The sequence below is a fragment of the Sturnus vulgaris genome, chromosome 5, assembly GCF_052056855.1.
Source record: "Sturnus vulgaris isolate bStuVul1 chromosome 5, bStuVul1.hap1, whole genome shotgun sequence".
In the NCBI taxonomy this organism is placed as follows: Eukaryota; Metazoa; Chordata; class Aves; order Passeriformes; family Sturnidae; genus Sturnus; species Sturnus vulgaris.
The window spans coordinates 6,901,388-6,923,364 of NC_142247.1; the positions used below are offsets into that span (position 1 = coordinate 6,901,388).

Below are 21,977 nucleotides of genomic sequence, written 5' to 3' on the forward strand. Positions count from 1 at the left end.
TACTCTTAGAGCATAGGCTGGTTTTAGAGCATTTTTCAGCTGACTGAGGAGTTACATAATTGCACAATTACATCCAATTACATAACTAGGGTAAATAAGTAATAATATAATTAGGTGCTGTAATTATGTAGTTATGACAGGTAGCACAACTGCTGATAAAAGCCATTATGAAACTTGCTAAGAACTGTGGACAGAGCACACGAGAATGAAACTTTCAGGGCTTCGTTTGCTAAAGTCTTTCATTCTTCCAATGGGCAAAATAATTAATTTAATTGCTAAGCCAATAGCCTTTTACTTTTGCAAATGAATGGAGGTACAAATAATAGGATAATTCATATATCTGTTGAATTGCAAAAAAATCAGTAACTAATCGTCCTTTTTTTTTTTAACCTCTATACATCTATTTACAGCTACCAAGGCTCGAGTGAAATATGTGTGTACAAATTACACCTCTGAAAAGCAAAGTATAAGAGTTTGGACATTAACCTTCATTGTTCCAGTTATCACATTAAACTGTCTCCTTTGACAAATGGACACAAGGAACATTCAAAGACTGCTGTATCGATGTAATACAAGTTATGTGCATCTCTGGGTTTGCTAGGGATGATGTTTCTGGTCAAATGGGTCAGATAAACAGGGCATTTTCTACAGGAATGAAAATCCAATAGGGGAATCATTCATGCAGGTTCTCAGTGCAAACACAAGGCATTCAGCCAGCTTTTCAAAGTTTCTGTCTCTTTGGATATTGTATAATACCTGTCTGACTTCATAAAAGAGGCCTGGAGAGCAAACAAATAATAAAACCTACTGCCCTGCTTTAATATTCATTAATATTTCACCCAATAACTGATAAAAGATAGTGTGCAAGAAGAAAGGGCAGCGCTGGAAGAGCTGAAGTGCTTTATTCCCACAAACATCTCCATAAAGCTTGAGGTGTATAAACTGCGTGTTGCTTTAGAATACATTTTATGCTTGATGCATTTTTCTAAAAAGAGGAAAAAAAACCCAGAAAAATTAATACCTTTCTTTATGAAAGCTGGATAGCTCCTGACTACTTCAATCACTGCTCAGAGCAGTATGCTAAGCACTGAGGCAAACACAGAGCTTCTGGGAAAATCAAAATCACAGGGAACATAAGGAGTTTGCAGAGACAATGTCCACAGTCCAGAGCAAGAAAGCAAAAGAAGTGCTCTACCCCGAGATCTTCTGAGGCCAGAGACATGCAAGATAATGGGAAAGCCTTGAAGCAAACCACCCCTGGAACAGAAATACAAGTGAAGTTGGAAACCTGCAGGAATCTTGCATTTGAGTGAGGGGTATGTACAACATCACCCACGTGTTTCTTTCCCCATCTTGAGCTGGAAAACTGGAGAGGTGAACTGTGATGTGTAAATAACTCCCATCCATTCTGGCATCCAGCCTTTCAAATAACATTGCAAAACAAGGAGACCACAGTATTCCTATTTTTTTTATCTGATGTGCTATCAGCAAGCCTTCAAACCAGATGCTTTGGTGTTTGCTGGATAAATGATACATAGAAAAGACTGAGAGTCACAAAGTAGACAGTCATATTTTTGGGCTCTGATGAGGCTGGGCAACAGAGAAAAAAACAGTCAGAAATTGTAGATGCTTTTCCTGGTGCTTAGTTAATACTGATCATAATTCCAATGTTACTTTTTGCAATACTTTGCAAGGCAGGAGTAGGCAAATGCAAAGAATAATTGGGTCCTCACTGCAGTTGTAGGGATAGTGAGGATGCTACTTGGAGCTAAATTGTACTTTCTGTTAAAGTTACTGCAGCATACTCCAAAATTTTGACCTATGTGTATTGAAGGACTTGAAGACTGGATTTGGGTAGAAATTCTCCTTAAGTGATCTGGCTTTGAAAGCAAAGAATTCCATTAAATTCCATAGAATCCATTAAAGCTACAGAAGCAGCCATAGAAGGCATTCCTGATCATAACAAAAATTAATAGAATGAGGAGAGTTCTTCCAGGAGTATGATTCACAGAGGTTTTCCAGCCATATTCTGCATACTATGAAATATAAAATCTCATTCCACCTTGTCCTTTTCAAAGAGGTCCCGAGACTGCCCTGCTATCCCAACCACCCATATTTATAATTTCCTGCAATCCCATACACCCCCAACAAGCCTTTTTCAGCAATGAGTCAATTCTATTGGCAAGTCCCTTGTGAAAGGTTAATTTCAAATCTCTTTTCTGCCAGATCCTAACCAGACCCTAACCAGAATGTGCTGTCCTACCCAGCCCTTGGTCACCTCTCCCAGCATCACAAGGATGGTCACACAGCTTTCAGGCTGTCACAGAGCCTGAATCAGCTTCTCTCTCTGTCTTCATGACAAAAGTCATACTCAGGCTTCATTAATGTATGGAATGTAGCACATCTCACGTGCCTGTGGTGTAATTCATGACTATCAGGCTGTTTGGGACACACCAAACACACTTTCTACACAGCTGCAAAACTGCCTCTGAGACTTTTCCTTTTGACTCTTCTTTTGGTCCTAGGCAAAACTGGATCTCTAAATCTCTTTTTCCAGACAAATATCATACTCCATTCCTCCAGTCACATTATTTTATTTAATTTCTTAGTATTCCTTGTAGCATGTGGTATACAGTAAATTCTCTGGCTCCAAGAGAAAGTGTCCCTTTTACGTTCACTTAAGAAGTTCCAATTGCTTCTGCTATACAGCACATCTTCCCTGGCTTTCATACTAGGAATTTAAACTACACAAAGACACAACTACTAATCCCATACCAGACACTTACAGTTTGTTCAAACATTTATTTTTTTTTTTTCTCCCACTCTACCATTTATACTTTCATTCCATGTAAGCTTTACATTTCTAGATCCATAGGTACCTCTCCATCATCCACAATAACCTTTAACTTTATATATACTCATGGAAAAAGAGAGTTTAATAATCCCAAAATCTGGATTACTGCTAACCACTTAAACAACCAGCATTCTGCCACAGAGGAACAGGGGCTTTGAGAAATCAGTTCAGTGTCTGAGATCATGTGAATTTTTGGTGCTTTTCTCTTAGTATTTTAGATATTCAAAGAAAAGTTCTAGCCATTAATGCAGAGGTAAAATACATTAGTGAATTACACATCAGAAAAGTCAAACTACTGCTGCCACAGGATGTATACACTTACTATGAATATTAATGCATTTCTTGGAATTAAACATTAATACTTAACATACATACCACAAAGTTTAAAATCCCACAAACATTGCAGTGAGAGGAAGAGGAGGAATGAACAATTGGGACAGGCCTCCGAGTCTGATTCTACAAATTAAAATGTATTTCTGACATAAGCTAAAATATTTCCATGTGTAACAGGACAACTTGCCACTATGAATAATTCCTCATAATGCAACTGAGTCTACAAGGATTTGGTTTAGGTTTTCTATCTTGCCCACCAAATTGCAGAAGTGTAGATCCATCACTGCCTACAGTATAAAACAGCCTGAGCTGGGCAATGAGACTGATGGTTCAAAATTGAAGGAAATAAGCTGTTCCTCTGCACCTGAGCACTGAATTCCCATCACTGCCACAGCACCTTCCCTTCTAGTGGCAACAGCACTTACAAAAGCTCAATTTAACTGCAGCAATCAAGCACATATTCCTGTCTGAACACCACCATTTCCACTAATGTGAGTTCTTCAAGGCAAGCTCTGCATAAGCCTGCACAGGGCTGGGGAGCCAGCTCTAATTTTAGCCTGCTCCCAATTAGGCATCTTGTCTAAACTAACCATTTAGGCTCTCAATGGAGTGAGAAAGGTGAGTCAGCCCAGCTATATCCTGGACAACCATCTGAAGGCAGGATAAACAACTCAGCTTTCTGCACTGACAAGGCAGAAAGGAGCTGGGATCCACAGAAACCTGGCGCCTGACCTGATGACAGCTGAAGTGAAAGGAGAAGCATCTTCCCCTTGGCTGAACTGGGGAGTAAAAGGCCACCCAGCACCTCAGTAATGAGGCTGGGTAGTGTGTCCAGTGAAAGGCTCGATGAGGGGTAAAAGAGAGACAGTCTTGATAAGAAAAGTGGCTCCAGAAATGCATAAACAGCGAATCCTGATGCGCATTTGGTTACAGCCTCCTCCGGGATCCAGACATATGCCAGCTCTGCAACCACAGAGCCTGGCACAGGCCCTGAGCAGTGCAATACCTGCCAGCAGGTCCACAGGAAGAAAATGCTGCACCACAATATCCCAGCAGGCAGGCAGAATTCCTCAAAAATGAAGCCCCAAGCCAGGCAGCCTCGATAATCCACTCCTCTCACTCAGCAGAACAAACCCTCTTCAGCAGCAGGCTGGAAACAAAATGTAATCCAACACCTCTCTGGCCCAGCATCATCACATTTCTCTCTCTGAATCCAGGCACTCTCCCTGCTTCACAAGGCAGCTTCTGTGGCTCTTCAAACCCTGTGGCTGCTCTGCTTGGTCCTTTCACTAGCTTGTTCAGAGCAGCCATAGGAGAAAAGCACCAGCCCTGAGCACTGACCCCGTGTTTCAGTGTGCAGCAGGAGATGTTATTTTTCTGGACAGCAGCCCAGAGACACTGGACAAAGCTGGAGCAGCAGCAGATGTTATGATGCATGCTCTCCTGCCCCAGCTCTGCCTAATGAGGCAGCAGAACCCACAGAGCATGAGAGCACCGATGCCAAACTGGGGACTGCAGCCTGCACCTTCATCTTTTTCATTATGTTTAAGTCCAGGTTTTGTTGCAAGACTAAAACACGTGAAATGATCTTTAAAAATACAGATCGATGCCTCCTGTTGTTCAGAGAGAGGGGAAAAGAAAGATATTCTCTGGCCTAGCTGCAAGGAGCATCTCTCAGTTGCATAAAGCACATGCCCAAATTGACTTACCACAATCATTTGTGCCACGTAGCTCTCCGGGCCAGTGTATTCAGTTGGATCTTTAACTTTGACAAGAACTATAAAGTACAAATAATGCCACATGTTGTGCTCTGCCTTTATATGCTCCTCAAACGAAACGGTCTTGTTATCAAATTTGTCTCTCTCCAGTCCTGCAAAAAGAGAGGAACATAAAGCCAAAAAATAAACTACTTCAGCATAAAAATACGCAAATCTGTTAAATATGTTAGAGAAAGGAACCTAACTTAATTTAAAGGATCATAAATTTGAAAGATCTTAATTTAAAAGCCATAACTGCCAGGCAAGAAATACCAGGCCAGAAGGCATTCCTGACAGAAGTCTTTCAACGCAGCTTTTATTCTCTTTTGTGATATTTCCTCTTAATAACAGTAACAATATAATAAATATGTTACAATTTTACAGTGCCTTCTATGCAGAGGGCTATAAAGTGTTTTACAAGTGTTGTCTCTGGCTCTTTCTAGATGTGTATTGGGAAGCACATAGTGTGCAGTCCAGGCCCTGATCTTCCAAAGATTTATGCACATTTTTAGCATCAAGCATATAAAGAGTCCCACTTAAGCTTCAGTGAGATTGTTTGTGGGCTTCAACCTGGCAGAGAGGGTGAGTTGTCAGCTCTGTTGTCACACAGTCTTTACAGAGCTGTAGTCATAAGAAATATTTTTGATTTTTCCCTGTAATGGTCCAGATCTCTGAAGAAGAATACCAGAAATGAGGAAGGAGAGGAATCACCAACGTTTGCCTCCGTGTTTCCACCCTCCTCCCTGGATTTCCTGTCCACAGACACTAAAGACATGTTGTGTTGTGCACAGCATTCATCCCTGTCAGTACAACCATGGAAACAGCACCCAGCCTACAAAAAAGGCTTTTTGAAGTCCCCCAGGGAATGAAGGTCTGCCCCTCATTGTGAGTGCACTTCAAATAAGTGTGATTTTCCATGGGCTTTGTGGGGATGATTTCCACCAAATTCTTTTGTTCCCTGCTGTATATCACCTTCTGAAATCGGCAGTTCTTGCTGCTCTGGAATGCTCTGTGCTGTGAAATAGAAGCTGCACTTTCATCTGCAGCACTCCCTGTGAACCAGAGTCAGCAGCTGCCCCATCTCCATTAGTGGTGATGATGCAAGCCTGGGCTCTTGTGCCTCGGATTCTGGGTGGAGACTGTGAAGCCATCTCTCAGCAAAGCTAGCTTTTGATTCATAAACCAAATCTCAGACTGAGACGGAATAAATTTGGAATCAACCGCTGGAATTTTTAAAGACTTTCCTTGTTGAAGATAACAACGCCTGGGGTCCAAGCTTTATTTATCGAGGAATAATTCTTTTTCACTCCTTTCACCCTCAAATATCTCAAGTGATCAGTAACACCTACCACAGATGAAACAGGTGGTTTTTAGTATCTCCTCCTTTTTCTGCTTTTCACTCCTGAGATCAGCAAATGTATCAATGATGACTCCAAAGATCAGGTTGAGAACAATAATTATGACAATGAAGTAAAACAGAAGATCATAAACAACTCGTGCAGCAAACAAGGGCTCCTACAATAGAAAGGTTGCAATAAGGTACAAAACCAGCACAAATCTAAAATATTAAACAACATTTTCACATTAGCTCAAGCAAAGCTACAGATCTTGCTTTTCATATGCCAAATTCTGCTAGCCTTCCTCACAGGACTAGAGAGGGACTACCCAAGTCCTTTTCTTCACAGTGATAGAGACCTGAAATCACACAATTGCTCAGTTTCTCACACATTCATGGGAATAATAGCACTACCCTTTGTGGAGTGCTTCAATATAATTAGCATTAAAGAGCTGCTAAGTGGCAAGGGTCAGATTCAAAGGGTCACTTGCAAAGTCTGTAAGTGCTTACAGACTCCACTGGGGATAAACTTTGGCTCCTGCAGAACCTCCCAGTCTGTGAGGTAGGATACAGACTCCTACTACCAGCACAGGGAGCTCTTCCATCCAGATCTCTGGACTCTTGCAAGTCCTGCTGAGATCCTACTTTATCCTGAATTTATTTATAGCATGTATGGTGTGGCTCATCAAGCAAAGCACTGCTAGATTGCCATTATTTGTGACGTTCTTTTTGAACCTAAGTAAAAATGCATGAAACCACCCAAATATTAAGGGAGGTCCTTAAATGTACTGCATTTTTTAGGAAACTTCTAGAAGGGAAAATATGCCACAATATATGAAATTCTGGTTTGATCTTCATGCTGGTTGAGTACAAATTAAAAATAGGACCTATTCCAGGGCAGATGCCATGCTGAATATAAGCTAAAGTGTCCAGGTGGAGCCCCCTGGGCTCAGTCCCTGCCCGTGGCTCTGGTGCCATTGCTGGGCCCTGCTCGGAGCCCTCCCTGCACACAGGGACACCCAGGGCTGAGGGCCCCTCTCAGCTGGGGCTCCTCTCCAGCCTGGACAGCCCCAGCTCCCTCAGCCTTTCCCTGGCACAGATGCTCCAGGCCCTGAATCATCTCCGCAGCCTCTGCTGGCCCCAATCCAGGAGCTCCCTGTCCCTCCTGTCCCACGGAGCCCAGGACTGGACACAGCTGTCCAGATGTGCCTCTCAGGGCTGACTTCTTAGCAGTGCTTTGAAGGTTATGATTTTCTGCATTTTTCCAGAAGTGGTAAACAACTACCTAGAGATCCTTTCTTCAAGTATCATCATCACACCAAGCTTAGCTCTTCCATTAAATATCCCATCTGGGATCTAAAAATTACATGGATAAATCAACTGTGCGACATGAGATCAGACTAGATACAAACACTGTCTATAACCTCCAAAAATTGACTTTGGCATTCATGAGATGCACAGGGAGTAATGCATTTCCTGAGCCAAAACACTCACATCTTTGGAAGGCTTTCTGAGCACGTCTCCCACACCCCCACCATTCCTCAGGCCTTGGTTTAACACAGTCACAATGCACATGAGCAGGGTGTCACAGGTCCTTTCTATTCCGTCCTCCTCTTCTTCACCTGCAAACAGGAACCACAGCATCAAACAATCACTCATCAAACAAAGCCACAATTCTGTTAGAGAAAACAACTGCAAGACACATCTGCCTCTCATATTTCTCATCCAGAACCTCATTGATCATCCCCACTCATGTGCACATCGCTGCTGGTGACATACTTAGGCACATCAGGCACACTTAGCCTGAAGAGAGACGGAGAAAATCACAAGCAGGGCTGTTAATGACCCAGAGCCACCATCTCTGCTCATGGGAGCACCCCTTCTCCTTGCAGTCTTCCCACTGCTTTTCCAGTGGGCCCCCTAAAAATGCAGCACAGACAAGAAGCAATATAAACAGAGAATTAGAAGCACATTTGTAAAAGGATTGTCCTCCTGTGAAATCATTACCTACTCATGTATGCAAGCCAAGTCATGCTAGCATTTCAAACCCATTAAGGAGGGGCTGGCTTTTGCTCCAGTCAGTGTGTCCATGATCTTTCCATGATCGTTCACATGTGCCCAAGCACAGGTCTGACAGACATTAAATGAAAGGCTCTCCCTGACCTCAGCTTGAAAACTTGGATCCAGTTCTTATCTGTGCTGCAGAGCTGCTGCGAGGTTTTGGCCGAGCCACAGAGGGAACTATTGTACAGGAGATGTCTGAACGTGCAGAGGAGCTGGGCTGGAACATCAACCCCGGGGGAACTTTGTCCACCTTGGCCACAGTCCCTCCCACCACACTCTCACTGCAGCCTTTGAAGAGCCCTGCTGGAGCTGCTCCCTGTGTCCTGCTGGCTTGGGCTGAAGGCTCAGGGCTGTCACTGCCATTCCTCCTGCCTTCCTTCCTCTTTAGGGACACGCTTGCTTAGGCGGGGAAGGCAGCGATTCACACTCGCCTTGCTCTGTGCACTCATTGTAACAGAGTTTAATAAATAACAACATCCTGCTGTGAGAGTTGACTGAAACACATATTTAACAGCCCCAAAACACCACATCTGGGGCACTGAGATAGACTCTGATAAATTGAATTGACTGCAAGCACTTACATTGCAGACAAGTAATTTGGATTTATATTTAATTTTGGATTTGGATTCCCAAATTGTGGTGGATGCATCCTGGCTGGGATGGGCAGGACAGTGCTCGTATCTGCTGCCTTTGCCACCACTGCTTCTGCTCCATAGGCAAATTAAATGAGAAACAACTCCCTACTGAAGGAACTTTGAGCAAAAAGAAAAGCAAAAGCAGACATCAGGACAGACTTCCCTGTTAAACTATACGGTCATTACAGACACTACTCCCAGAAATAATCCTGGATTTAAAAATAACTGCTTAAATATTGAAACTGAAAGGATTGAAACAAGAAACCTTTTTTATCCTGCCATACCTAGATTCTTTTTACTAGCACAGTGGTGTTATTAATGTTATTCATACCAAATAATCTTTGCTGCTGTATCCTGCCATTATTCCCTCCTTTCAAACAATACTTCCATCTTTTTTTTTTTTTTTTTTTGGAGCTGTGCTTGAGGAGACCATCCACAAAATAAATTAACAGCCTTGAAAAAAGCTTCTATTTCTTTTAGGTAACCACAATTCTGTAGTTCACAAGACCAGACTCGGGTGCTGGAAGCAGCAGATGATCAGATTCTGGTGAACAGAGAGGATAATCCAGGACTGAGAACTGAAGAGGGAATTATCTAACAGCAGCCCTAACACCCAACTCTCCCTGTCCACTGAGATGATAATTCAGAGGAAGCCAGGCTTCAGAGAAACAAGATACATCACCTTGCACACCTTGCAACACAGAGTGTCAGCACCCTAGAAAAGCTCCCAGAAAAGCAAGCTCAGGTAGCAAGATCTTTGCCAAAGAACCAGATAGCCCAAAGTTGGCAGAAACATCTAGTGCAGCAATGTAGGCTGTGGGGAGTGTACAGACATCGTTTTTGCCGTTCTGTTTCCACTCCCAGATGTGGAGCAATGAGAGCTGCCTTCAATCTGGGAGCCAGGCAACTCTAAAGGCACATGTTGTGCCTCAGCTGTCTGTTCTCAGTGCTCAACAGCATTCACAGGACAGGCTCAGCCCCTCTAGGCACCAACTGTGCCCCTACTTGAAAGGAAGGAGTGGATCTGTAGAGTGCACTGTTGTTAAGGACCCAATATTGACACTAATTGAGGTTCGGGGGGGTTATTTGCCAGCAGTTCCACCCCGGAAAGTGGCTTGTGAGGGTCTGGACAGCATTAGGCAGGCTGTCTTCTGATTAAATTTAACTCACAGGCAAAACAGTGCTAAGACCACCCCACAATGTTAATCACGGGGCAGGGGGAGGGATAATAGGATGATTTACTTCAAAAATCCTCATCTGATGGCCCACAGCTACCTGGGCCACACAAGCACATCAGGTGAGACACACCTGGTGCCACGTGGATCCAGCAGAACTTGCACAGAGCAGGACCAGGCCTGGCAGTGGAATGAGTCTTTGGAAATGTCCCCTTTTACAAACAGGTATCTGTGCATCTTTCTAGCACAGGTCTTGATGGGCTACAGAGGATGAGGATGTATGTACTGCAGGATGTGAAGTTCCTTTAAGTGATTAGGCACTTCACCAGGCATAGACTGAAGTGATAGGGAAATGTCTTTGGAGTGGAGAGAGGGAGACTCTGAGGCAGAGGAGATGAAGTATTTTTATGCTGACAGCCCAGAGAAGCAGTGAGCAGCAGGCTGCAGAGAGGGGGGCTCTGGGCACAGCACACTGGCTCCCAGGGAACTCCCTCTCCAGCCAGAGCAATGACTGAGCACAGGCTCCACCAGAGAAACCCAAGGAAGAAGCAGAGTCCCATCAGGAGAAATGATCAGCAGTGATCTGATCTGAAAAGCAACATAATTCATGTCTCACTCAGGACCTGAGATGCCACTGAGAACATTTTCTCTTTCCCACACACAGCTGTGGGCTGCTCTGGTGCTGCAATGTGAAACTCCCCAGATCTCATAGAATCACAGCACCATTAAAACTGGAAAAGACTGAGACTGAGTCCAACCACTCACCTAACCATGCCATGCTCTCCACTAAACCACATCCCAAGTTCCCCATCCCCACAGCTTTTGAACACTTCCAGGGATGGTGATCTCATGCCTTTGCATTCCACCATGCTCACACTTTTACCAGAGGGAAAATCTGGCCCACGAAAAGACAGAAAGTAGAAAAATTCTTCCGACCAGGTGGCTAAGGTGAGCAAAACTGTTCTTGCTGAATGTTGGTGGGTTTTAATGGTACTGGATAAATAAAATTTCTTCAAGATTAAGTAAGAGTGCACTTAGATGTTTTGTAGAGCCATCTTTCATTATGGTTTGATTTTAAAGGAGCAGTACCCAAACAATGAGAAATGTGAGATTTCTATCATTTAAAGAGCTTGGCAAAAGCCACACTGCATCTCTTTGACTGATTGATTACTCTTTGAATGCAGCAGCTTTGCCAATAGCTCTTAGACTGTTTTCTCTATCTAGCTAGACAGCTTCCCATGTTGTTTATGAGGCCTGTTTACACACCAGCTGGGGAGAAAAAGCCTACTTTTATAGCCCTCTCCCTGAAGGCTTTGATCCTAAAAACTCAAAAATTAGTAGTGGAAGAATAAAGCTTATGAAACAACATTATACTGGCACGCAGGAAGGGACCATTTATGTCCTCACTTTCAGCCCTCAGCAACCACAGGCAACTGTGGCAATAAATATTTTGAGCCTGCAGACCATCCACTGTGCACACACCTCCACTGCAAAGGCCACAACACATCAAACCAAATTTAATACCTGCAGTGAAAGACCAGGCACCTCATGCTCCATGAAAAGAGTGGGACAGACAGACACGAGAGCCTGGATCTGGGGTCTTAGGTCTTCTGGCTATAATACAGCCTTGGCCCAGATGCACATAGAAAAAATACACAAAAGCTTGTTGATAGGTATGTTGTGCCATGAAAATGAATTTCTGTGGCCCTAACTGGATCAAACAGTGGCTCAGTGTGTGCAGGTGAGGATGCTGCAGACAAGCAGCAAGCTGCTTCTCTCAGCTAAGACACTTGGCAAGAAGCAACTTGTATGTTCAAGCATAATGATTCAGCAAGCTCTTTTAATAACAAAATTAATGTCAGTGCATTTGGAAGTCAGGTGTGGGAAGCACTCCCATTAACAGCAAAGCTGCCAGCTAAGCTCCAAGCCTTGCAGAAGTTGAGCACTTCTGACTCACAGCAGCCATCATCACTTCTCACACCAGCAGAAGTTCCTGCAACAGCAACACACAGATCAGAGAACCACAGAGTGGTTTGGGTTGGAAGGGACCTTAAAGATCATTTCATTCCAACCCCCAGCCATGGGCAGGGACGCCTTCCACTACCCCAGGCTGCTCCAGCCCCATCCATCCTGGCCTTGGACACTTCCAGGGATCCCTTGGTTCTAAGTGGTCATCAGCTTCTGTACTGACCTGGGCTAAGAGCTGGGATGCTCGTGGAACAGTTCTCTTTTGCACAGGCTCCCATCATCGATGTCAGGGTTGTGGTGGGAACTTCCCCAATACCTGCAGAAAAAGCGAGATGTTGACAAAAAGACAGGCACGACGTTGATGTTAAGTTTTAAATCATTATTTTCTAGGAGCGAATCACTGGGTTGGAGAGTTAAGAAGGAAAAACAGAACAAATTACACCAGCAATTCCTCCCTCCTTGAAAGAGTCTGCCTCAACAGCTCAAAGCAATCACAATGAACAAAAACACAGTTTTATATTTACTGTATATCACAGCTATTCCCATTTCATCTCCTGAAATTAATGAATCTACATCAAATGCGGCTGCTTCTGGTGAGAACAAAATATATTCAAAGGAAGAAACAACTGTCAGATATGAAAATAATGTCAGTTTTAAAAACCATTAGATAAATTATTCACAAAAGCTGACAAGAAGGACACCGAGCTGATGTTCAGTTATCCTGAATGTAGAATATTTAAGGGTTTTCAAGGATGATAACACAGTTTGGTACTCATTTGTAAATATGTATGGGTTTGTGTAAAACACTAATTTAACATTCCCAAAGTGGTAAATGTGTACATCAGCTTGATTTTATCAAACCAATTTTCTCTTGTGCATCTTCAACAATTTTCTGCATTTCAAATTAGAGATACAAAAAGGTTTAAGGAGAAAAAAATGAAGGCAAAACTATACAACAAAATAACAACCTAAGACAGTATGTGTAATGCAGAAAACATGCACTCTGACTTACTCTTTCTGCTACTTTATAAAGAAAAAATTTAAAGCACTTGTCCTGGGAAGCATAATGTTCCATCAACATGCAGTCAGCATATTTTCTTGATGAGTTTTTGATCAGAAATGGCAATGTATGAAGCCAGCAAGAACATACCCACACCACAAAAAATCTGCCAAGAACTCAACAGAAGCAACACAAACACACAGGAGCTGCTGCCCTGGATCAGCCCAGAGCTGTGTGTAGCCTCTTTTATTCAGATGGTCACAACTACCTTTCAAAGTGAGACTTCACACCCTAAATTCTGTCCCAGAAATGAATGGTAAGTCAAATATAAGCCAGTTTAGCCTCTAATGGATGATCAGTGGGAAAAAAAAATCAAGAAGAAAAAAAAAAAAATCACAGTTAAAGAAATCTGTCAGGTTCTTTTTTTTTTAATATGGTTTTGAACCAGCTGCAGAAGTATGTCAGGCCCATGAGTCTTGAATGACCTTTGCCTTGTTTGTGAGCTTTAAATCCTGAAAAAACAACTTCAGGAAAAGACTGGCAAACACTGAGTGCACACAGCCCCGGCTGGGTTCTGCCAGTTCTGTGCTTGTGTACAGGTCTGAAGAGTTCAGCATTTGGGAAAATCATGCCTCGAGGAATTTAATCAGCAGCTATTCTCAAGAATTTCTCTGCAGCCAGTTACTCCCCTGCCCATGCTCCCAGCAGGCTGGCTGGCAGCACATACAAAGCTCTGCACAGACCAGACCTGGCTCTTTTCTAGCAAAGCAAGTTTGTAACTCTCTATTCACTTTGCTAAAGTCTCTCATTCCAGAAATCTGAAATCTTGGCCTTTTGAAAATCAGTTCTAAACTTCCCAATGACTTTACTGAAGCCGGGATTATATACTAACAATGACAATCATGAGACACACACTGCATTTAAAATACGCTTTTATCAGTAGAAATGTGAATTCTTTAATAAATTTCTGCTGGATGCAGCTTAAAAAGCAATGTAATGAATACAGCTAATGAACATGTTGAGATCACATGCCTCGTACAGTACATAGAAATTACTACGAGCTGCTTTTAAGGTGGGATGAGAACCAATACAATCCACTTGGAGCTGCTTTTCACTTAGAAAAATACTTAGGAAATACAGATTATTTTTTTAATGTTACCACAAGTTTGTGAAGCAAACATAATAGATCAAATGTGTCAGATTTTAGCATTTCAACAAATAAGCCCAGACTAAAACAACCCTATACAAATTAAATTTTACACAGAAACTTAATTGAGTTCTAAGGTATAGGGAATTAGTTCTGCTCTCATGCAGGCACAAATAAAGAAATTTGATGTCCTTAGATGAAAAGTTAGGTTAGGCAGACAGAAAGAGGGATATGCTGGAAGCAAATTTTAATATTAAAAAAAATACCTGCAGCAGGGGTCCTGATTTTCAACCTGTCAACCTCCATGATAAAGTCATCTTTCAGGAAGAGGAAGCCAATGATGGAGAAGAGATAAACCAGGATGAGTGCTAGCACTGCAGTGAGGATAATTGAACGGCCATTCCGGGTAACACTTTTTATCACATTTAGCAAAGTCTCCTCCCTGTACACCAGATCAAACAGCTGGGGAAGGCAGAGAGTAGAAGAAAAATGAATACAAATGAGGAAATATATAGATGCTGCACAGGAAAACAACCTGAACTATTGAAACATGCATCAAGCCATGTTCTACATTCTCAGCTTCATAAACTCACATTGATTTCAGTGGGAGCTGGTCATGCTTATGGAGTAGGAAATCTAGCACAGAACTTTAAATTTTAAAATTAATCATAGAAAAATCCAAAGCCACAAAGTATATTTGATCCTGATTCAGAGATGGACAACACCTACTATCAAGATCCGTTGTTTCCCCGTGTTTAAAACCAGGCTAGATTAAAATCTTGAAAGTGTCTTCATACTATGGATACTTCTATATCTACAAAGTAATTTTTCATGGTATCTCTCATCTGACAAACATGCACAGGCTGCAATTCAAAAATGCACTCATACATGTAAGTAATTACATATTTGTAAACTTTCTTTGAGCTCATGGCATCATGTAAAGGTCGCATGGACAAGGATTGGGGCCACCTCTTTTTAGGGCAAAGTTAAATTCATGTTACTGTTTGTATAAGACTAGAAACTTCTATTTTTCTCTACCTGTACTATATGCTTCCCTGGTATTTAACTAAAGAAAAGTATATATTAAGATAATGTTGCTTAAATGTCAAAAGCCTAAACCAGCAATTCAATGTGACAAGAGCTTTACAAGAACCTGTAACTTTTTTTTCTCTTACAATTTTCTTGATGTTCTATAGTGCTTTGGACCTTATCTATAATGTATGTATTTCTACTTCAAAACACTCAGATTGCAGGTATAAAGTGACACACTATGATTTATCAAAATGTTCACAGAAGAAGGTATTAGCCACAATTTATAAGATCTGAAATCCGCAGCCTTGTGAAAGAATTAATAATAAAGGAAGAAAGAGGGGAGATAGTTATAAACAAATATTAGAGTTTAGACTACATCCACTACTAAGTGAACACCTGGAAGCAACCTGGGTAAGTGGATAATGTCCACGAATCATGGACATTGGTCAATAGCAGTCACTGAAAAAAAGTAAGTGCATAAAATATTTCTTAAGCTGCTTGACACTTTGCAAAGTATTTGAAGATAGGGATCACCTAACTCATTGAAGGAACAGCAGATAATTTGTGCACTTTTTAAGCAGGAGAGTTACATCCATTTGAAGAGGGTCCTGCAGCTACAGCCACAATCTTGGCTCCTTTGAAATCTGCCCAAACTTTGAAGCAGGCTTTAATGACAAAATCTGAAAAGTCTGACTTCAACAGGAGCTCTACCTGAGTTAGCACAGAACCCCTGAAAATTTTAGTGTGCTTAACACATCTTTGAAATGCTGGGAGTTCACTACTATTCAGGAAGCTGAGAAAAAATACAACACGAAAGTGAACCCATGTAAATGACCACAATTTAGCCAGTCTCCCTACAAGTTTCACATGTTACACTATAGAGCAAAAGGATTAACAAGAGCAGTGAAACACCTTTTACAGCTACTCAGCATGAAGGGAGCAGTTAGTGGAGTTTAGCATAATTTTGTGTGATTCATTTTCACTGCACCTGTACCTGTGATTCATTTTCACCTGCACCTGTACCACGTTATTAAAAGGCATTCCATCTGGGTAATGGCAACAAAAGAAAATGAAGTGGGATACGTTTCAAGTGATGAATCTTCCTGCTACACCAGAGGCATGCCATCCCTATTTCCCACGTAATTTGTTAAAAATGTATTGGGGATGAGGAATGGGATCCTTTGGTACAGGTATGATGCACAAACCCCTGGACAACTGTCCCCAAAATGTTAAGACGGCGGACACAAAATATGGAGAAGGCTGGGGAAAAGGAGTAGGCTGGGTGATGATTGTCTGAGAAGAAAGGAGCAAACTTTCAGCTCTAAAACAGATTAAGTCCTAACAGAAACAGGTTCTAATAAAAACAGCAGCTCCTAAGGGGCAGCAACACAACGGCATGCTAAAAATACCCATGATTTGGCTTGATTGTCAGGAAGAAATTGAAGACAGCTGCATGGGTAACGGTATTTTCTATTTTTGCAAAGTTTTCCCCTCCACAGCAGCACGTACTTACCAGGAAGCTGTAGAAGAACTCGTGCACACAGAGGCCCAGCATGCAGACCAGGACATAAGCCACATGGTAGAGAAAAGCCATGTCCATGATGACAGCTCTGTAGCCACGGGTGAAAGTCCCACGGTTCCCAACAAAGCTCACCAGGAACACGATTTTGTTACAGAGCTGTGGGGGGTAATGAAGGCTAGGTTTATGCCATCAGAAAAATCCTGGTATTTATTGTTTGGGTTGCTGTCTAGATAGGTTGGTTTGACTAAATGCACAACGTTTAGATAGCTGGAGAGAGGTGAGAGAAATCCAGCTCTGACCCATGAGGGTGAGTGGAAGCACATCACCTCTCTAACACTGCACTGTGCCTCATTACATTGTGATTTATTCCTATGGCATTAGTGAATAGGTGGGAAGGGTTAATGCCACGAGGCATTAAAATCCCACTGGGGACTGAACTCTCAACAGTTTTGAGTTTAGACCCAAGACTATTTAAGAGCAGCTAGGCATGCTACTACCAAGAGAACAATAGTAACACGACAGAAAGTCTGTGTGGGGGTGTTGTGTGAGATCTATTTCCTTCAGATTGTGTTCTTCAATTTACAATCCTTACAAAAAGCCCTCAGAACTGAGGACATTTTTGAAGTACAGCATTTAAACAACGGCCTCAGATTGTCCATGGCTCCTGAGCTTTGCCTGCACACGAGCAGCAGTGCAGAAGTGAACAGGAAAGAGTTTCACCTCATCTCCCTGGCAGTCCAGGACAAGGAATGAGGACTCAACACGACTCAACACGACTCCTTTGTTCACAAATTTGACGTGGGCAAGTGCTGCTTACTTGCCTTTACCTTTGAATATATGTCTGGGTGTTTTTCAGTATGTGAAATTCTCACATACAGAACTGGTGGCAAACAGCCCAATACTTCGTGCTGGGGTGAATTAGAGCTGTAGCAGTCAGGAAGAAATTTAAATAGATGACTTGTGAGCATGACTGTGTATCTTACCAAGCTCAGTAAGCATGCAAACTTATTCATGTCTAAGTTAAGAGATCTGGCAAAGGGCTGAGAGAATTTTTAATTTTGAAAATTCTTTTCTTCCTGAAAATATATTTAAGGTCTCAGAAACATTGCAAAAATTTGTGTCAATAGTATTGAGAGTAGTGGTAGAGAAAATTATTCTTTTAACATAAGAAACTGTAGATTTGATTGCCCTTATGCAGCAATATTTCTTTAAATTTCTTTTTTTTTTTTTGGTTTTAAAATATTTGCATATGCACAAAACTAAACTAGCTTTTTTTCTTAGCTTCCCACTTCGCTGACACTGCTGTTTCAGGATGACTGGAAATTATTTATTTTTTTGGCTTAACCAATGAACCAGAAAAAGAAGTTTTTGCATAGCTCTAATCAAACGAGGTTTTTACCCGGAGACCCTTAATATCTTTCCTTCTGCTGGAAGGGAAATTCTGGTTGCTTTTGAAGTACTTACATTAGCAGCACCAAGGAGTATCAAGGTAGGACCGAGCCCTATAGTATATATAGACCTGAGAATAACAGACACCAAAAAGGGTCGAATGCCAACAGGCTTGGAGATGAAAAACAGCATTGCTGTGCAGAACGCCACTGCAATCCAGAGGAGCACGGAAAACAACGGCGAGAGCGTGCCTGCACAGAGGAGAAAGGGAGATTTGAGAAAGGCATCTTTGGAGACTCCATTTTTCACCAAGAAACCGATCCAAAAGATCAATTCCTTTGCCAGCCAGAGCTAACAAAAGCGTGATTCATGCATCACAACTGCTGACCACGGCTCGCCCTAATTGTAGCAGGAGCTATTATTTTCAGAGTACTGTTGCTTTTTGCACAGGTAATAATAATACGAGCAGCTAATGAAATTTCCATTAAAATCCAGGGAGTGCTCAGAGATGGAACAGTTTACCCTTCTCCTGGAGCAAGCCACTAATCAGCTCCCCTCTGCAGGGATCATTAGGGCCCCTCCGCTCTGATTCCATGATTGCTCAGTACAGAAATAGCCGGTCCTGGGGGCAGCACAGCGAGTGGCAGCGCGCTGCAGTGCCACGTTTCCAGCCCCGGCTCCCGAAAAAAGCAGCTCCTTCCCGGGTGTTCCGGGGAAATGGGGCACTCGGCACGGCAGGAGCAGCCCCGGGCTCCGGGCAGGGCCGGGCAGCATCTGCAGTGCCCGGAGCGCTGCTCGGCTCCCGGGCGCACAGCGGGTCCCGGGCGCTGCGGGCGCGGCAGCCGCCGCCTGCTCTGCAAGATGCTGGCTCCAGGCGCCACGCCGAGCTTCGAGAGATGCTCCTGTTTTGTCTCTCCCCTCTGCTTAAAGCCCTGGAAACACACCATGTTGCTGTGATATAAAAAGCACATTCAGATCTCAGGGCGCTGTCACACTTGTACACTGACTTCTATTGTTACGGGATGAACTGAGAGGTCAGTGACGGGGGAGAAGGGAATAGAAAATTTAGCCGGACTCACAATAGGAATCATGCTATCTCTTTGGCAACAGATACACAGCTGAGCAGCATCACTGGGATTAGAAAACAATGAGATGAGGCCCTAGCCTCAACATTCAGATGGCATCCGAACTTTTCCAAAGTTCAGGAGTGTTTCTACCCCTAGTGGGAGGTTCAAGGTCAGCTCTGCCAGAGAATTTCTTTGCCAACAAGATTTGGAAACTTTCAATGGATCCTAAAAAATTGCTTTCAAGCCCATCTGAAAGGTAAGGCCAAAGTTCTCTGTGGTTTTTTCACAAACCAGTTCTCCTTCTTCCCTTCTTACTGCAGGTCCAGCAATTTCACATTGCAGAGCCCACACCAGAACCATGTGCAGACAGGCACCCTGGAGGCAGAGTCTTCACAGAATCATGGTTTGGATTGGAAGGGACCTTAAAGATCATCAGTTCCCATTCTCCCTGCCATGGGCAGGAACACCATCCACTACCCCAGGCTGCTCAGAGCCCCATCCAGCCTGGCCTTGGACACTTTCAGGGATGGAGCCACAGCTTGTCTGGCAACCTGTGAAGTCTCATCACCCTCACAGGGAAGAGTTTTCTTCTAATATCTAAACTAAAGCTACTCTCTGTCAGCTTGAAGCTATTCCCCCTTGTCCTGTCACTATGTGCTCTTGTCTCTCTTCTTTCTTTCTTTAGGCTCTCTTCAGGAACGACCTTCAGCTGGAGCGGTTTCACTTATGTTACATAAGAACTGCAAGTACCTACTAAAAGGCAGCATTTTGGGATGATAAGATCAGCCCAGGCACCTCAGACAGGTGAACAGAGGTGGATTTACATAGGGTGAAGGGGAAAAATGGGAGACAAACTCCAGCTGTTGGATCAGGCTTTTTTGGACAGGGAGGCTGGAAGTAAGGAGGCTGCCTCATGACCTGCTAATCCAATTTGGCCACACCTATTCCTCATTGCTCAGAAGTTGCTTTGGCTTTAAAAGCACCAGGAGCTGGAATCCTGAAATGTGCTATCACTGGATTAGTGGGGCCACTTAAACTAATGCCATACAAATCTGCAGTTCAGAGTAAGTATTAATACCTACTGATTGCAGACTAGAGGATTTCCACAAGTACAGATTAGCTAAAATTTAGTAGCTTAAAAGGTTTATTTTTAACCCTTTATTTCTCCTCTCATCCTCTGTGGACTCTAACATGCTCTGGGTGACCCCTCAGTTCACAAAGCACTGTGGACAAGATGCTTCCCTTCTCCAGGGCACAGCCCTGCAAACTCTGCCTCACTCCAAGGTGCTGTGGAGCTGCCTGAGCTGTGACCTGCAGAGACGGCCCCATGGGCAGCGTGGTCCCCATGCCAATATATTTTAATCTGCTGCCTTTCTGTTCTGCCAGCCAGCAGGAATGTTTGTCAGTGCCAGCTGTGGTGTTTGTGAAAAGCACACGGATCTACTAGAAGCTGGACTGCTTCCACCAGCCCAGTTCACATGCCATCAGACAGAGGTGACTTTCAGTCACATTACTGACTGGCCACAAATCAAAGCCCAGAGGTGAATGGCTCTGCTCCCATTACCAGTATTCTCAACTATTTAGTCTCCTTTATCCCAATTAAGCATGTTTGGGCTTCAAAGAGGCCTCCTGCTAGTCTGCTGCATTTATAGCAAATAAAAAATTTCATTAAATATTTCCTGTGACGTGGGATGAAGTGGAGACAGAATCATAAGTTTTAAGAGTATTTTTACATAATGCATTTATCCTCTGCAACAGTTATATCCTTTTATCCCAATAAACAACATAGTCAAAAGCAACAAGCTAGTTTTCAAATAATTCTCTTCCATATGTTTTCAAGACTGCAAGTCATTCAATTTGGTCAGGCTAAAGGAATCCCTGTCCCTCTGCTGCCAGGAATCCTCCTTCAGTTCAGAAGCTGCAGCTGAATGTGTGCAGTAGGACACTGCAATATGGCATATAAAAAAATTAGCTGAGATCATCTAGATAATCTCCAGCTTATGCTCTGTCTATTCTACTCTGCATTGTGTAGGCCATGTGACAAACAGATCAACCACCCCATCTCAGACAACATCTGGTACCTACTTAGGAGACACTAAATGGCTTCCAGATACGACTGCACCTGAAAATGAAGTTTTATTTGTTACCCTAGTAATGAAAGCATCTGAAATTAAAACAAAAAATAAGACCAGACTCTACTTGCCTTCATCTCCATCATCTCCAAAAGGGTAGAACAGAGCAACTGCTAAATTGATGAATACAGCAAGGTTGAAGGAAATGCTCCCCCAGAGAGAGATGTGTCTGGAGAACCAAAACAGGGCTGGATTATCTAGAAAGGGGGAAAAAATCAGCAATCAATAAGCTGAAAGCAAGCAGAAACTCAATCATCAATGGCCTCAAGAGAATTAATACAGATTAATGTAGAAAATATGTAGATCTTTAAAATTAACTAAAATAGACAAATATTAAATGTAGGTTTGCCATAAAACAGAGTTTCAAGTAGAGCTTTTAACCCAAAAATCACAATACAGTTTATTTTATATACCAGAGTTTTGCCTCTGGTAAGATTTTAGGCCTGGATATTTTGCAAGGGAGTCTTTTCAGCTGCATCTGAATCTGCAGCTTCTGTGCATGGGGACATAAAATCAAGCAAACAAATAGATTTTAGCACTCTGAATGCCAGTGAACCAGAACACCC

General features: G+C 42.8%; 1 protein-coding gene across 3 annotated transcripts in view; it reads right to left on the reverse strand.

The window, feature by feature from the left end:
- The window catches only part of ITPR2 (inositol 1,4,5-trisphosphate receptor type 2), a 246,428-nt gene that overhangs the window by 19,924 nt on the left and 204,527 nt on the right, over window positions 1-21,977 (reverse strand). For all 3 annotated transcript variants that reach the window (XM_088164715.1, XM_014889087.2, XM_088164716.1), the window contains 8 exons: window positions 21,483-21,608; window positions 18,288-18,463; window positions 16,815-16,979; window positions 14,536-14,731; window positions 12,346-12,438; window positions 7,775-7,902; window positions 6,294-6,459; window positions 4,897-5,057 (listed from right to left, as the gene is read on the reverse strand). In XM_088164715.1, coding sequence (XP_088020841.1) covers window positions 4,897-5,057; window positions 6,294-6,459; window positions 7,775-7,902; window positions 12,346-12,438; window positions 14,536-14,731; window positions 16,815-16,979; window positions 18,288-18,463; window positions 21,483-21,608 — 1,211 coding nt within the window. The remainder of the gene's footprint in view (window positions 1-4,896; window positions 5,058-6,293; window positions 6,460-7,774; window positions 7,903-12,345; window positions 12,439-14,535; window positions 14,732-16,814; window positions 16,980-18,287; window positions 18,464-21,482; window positions 21,609-21,977) is intronic.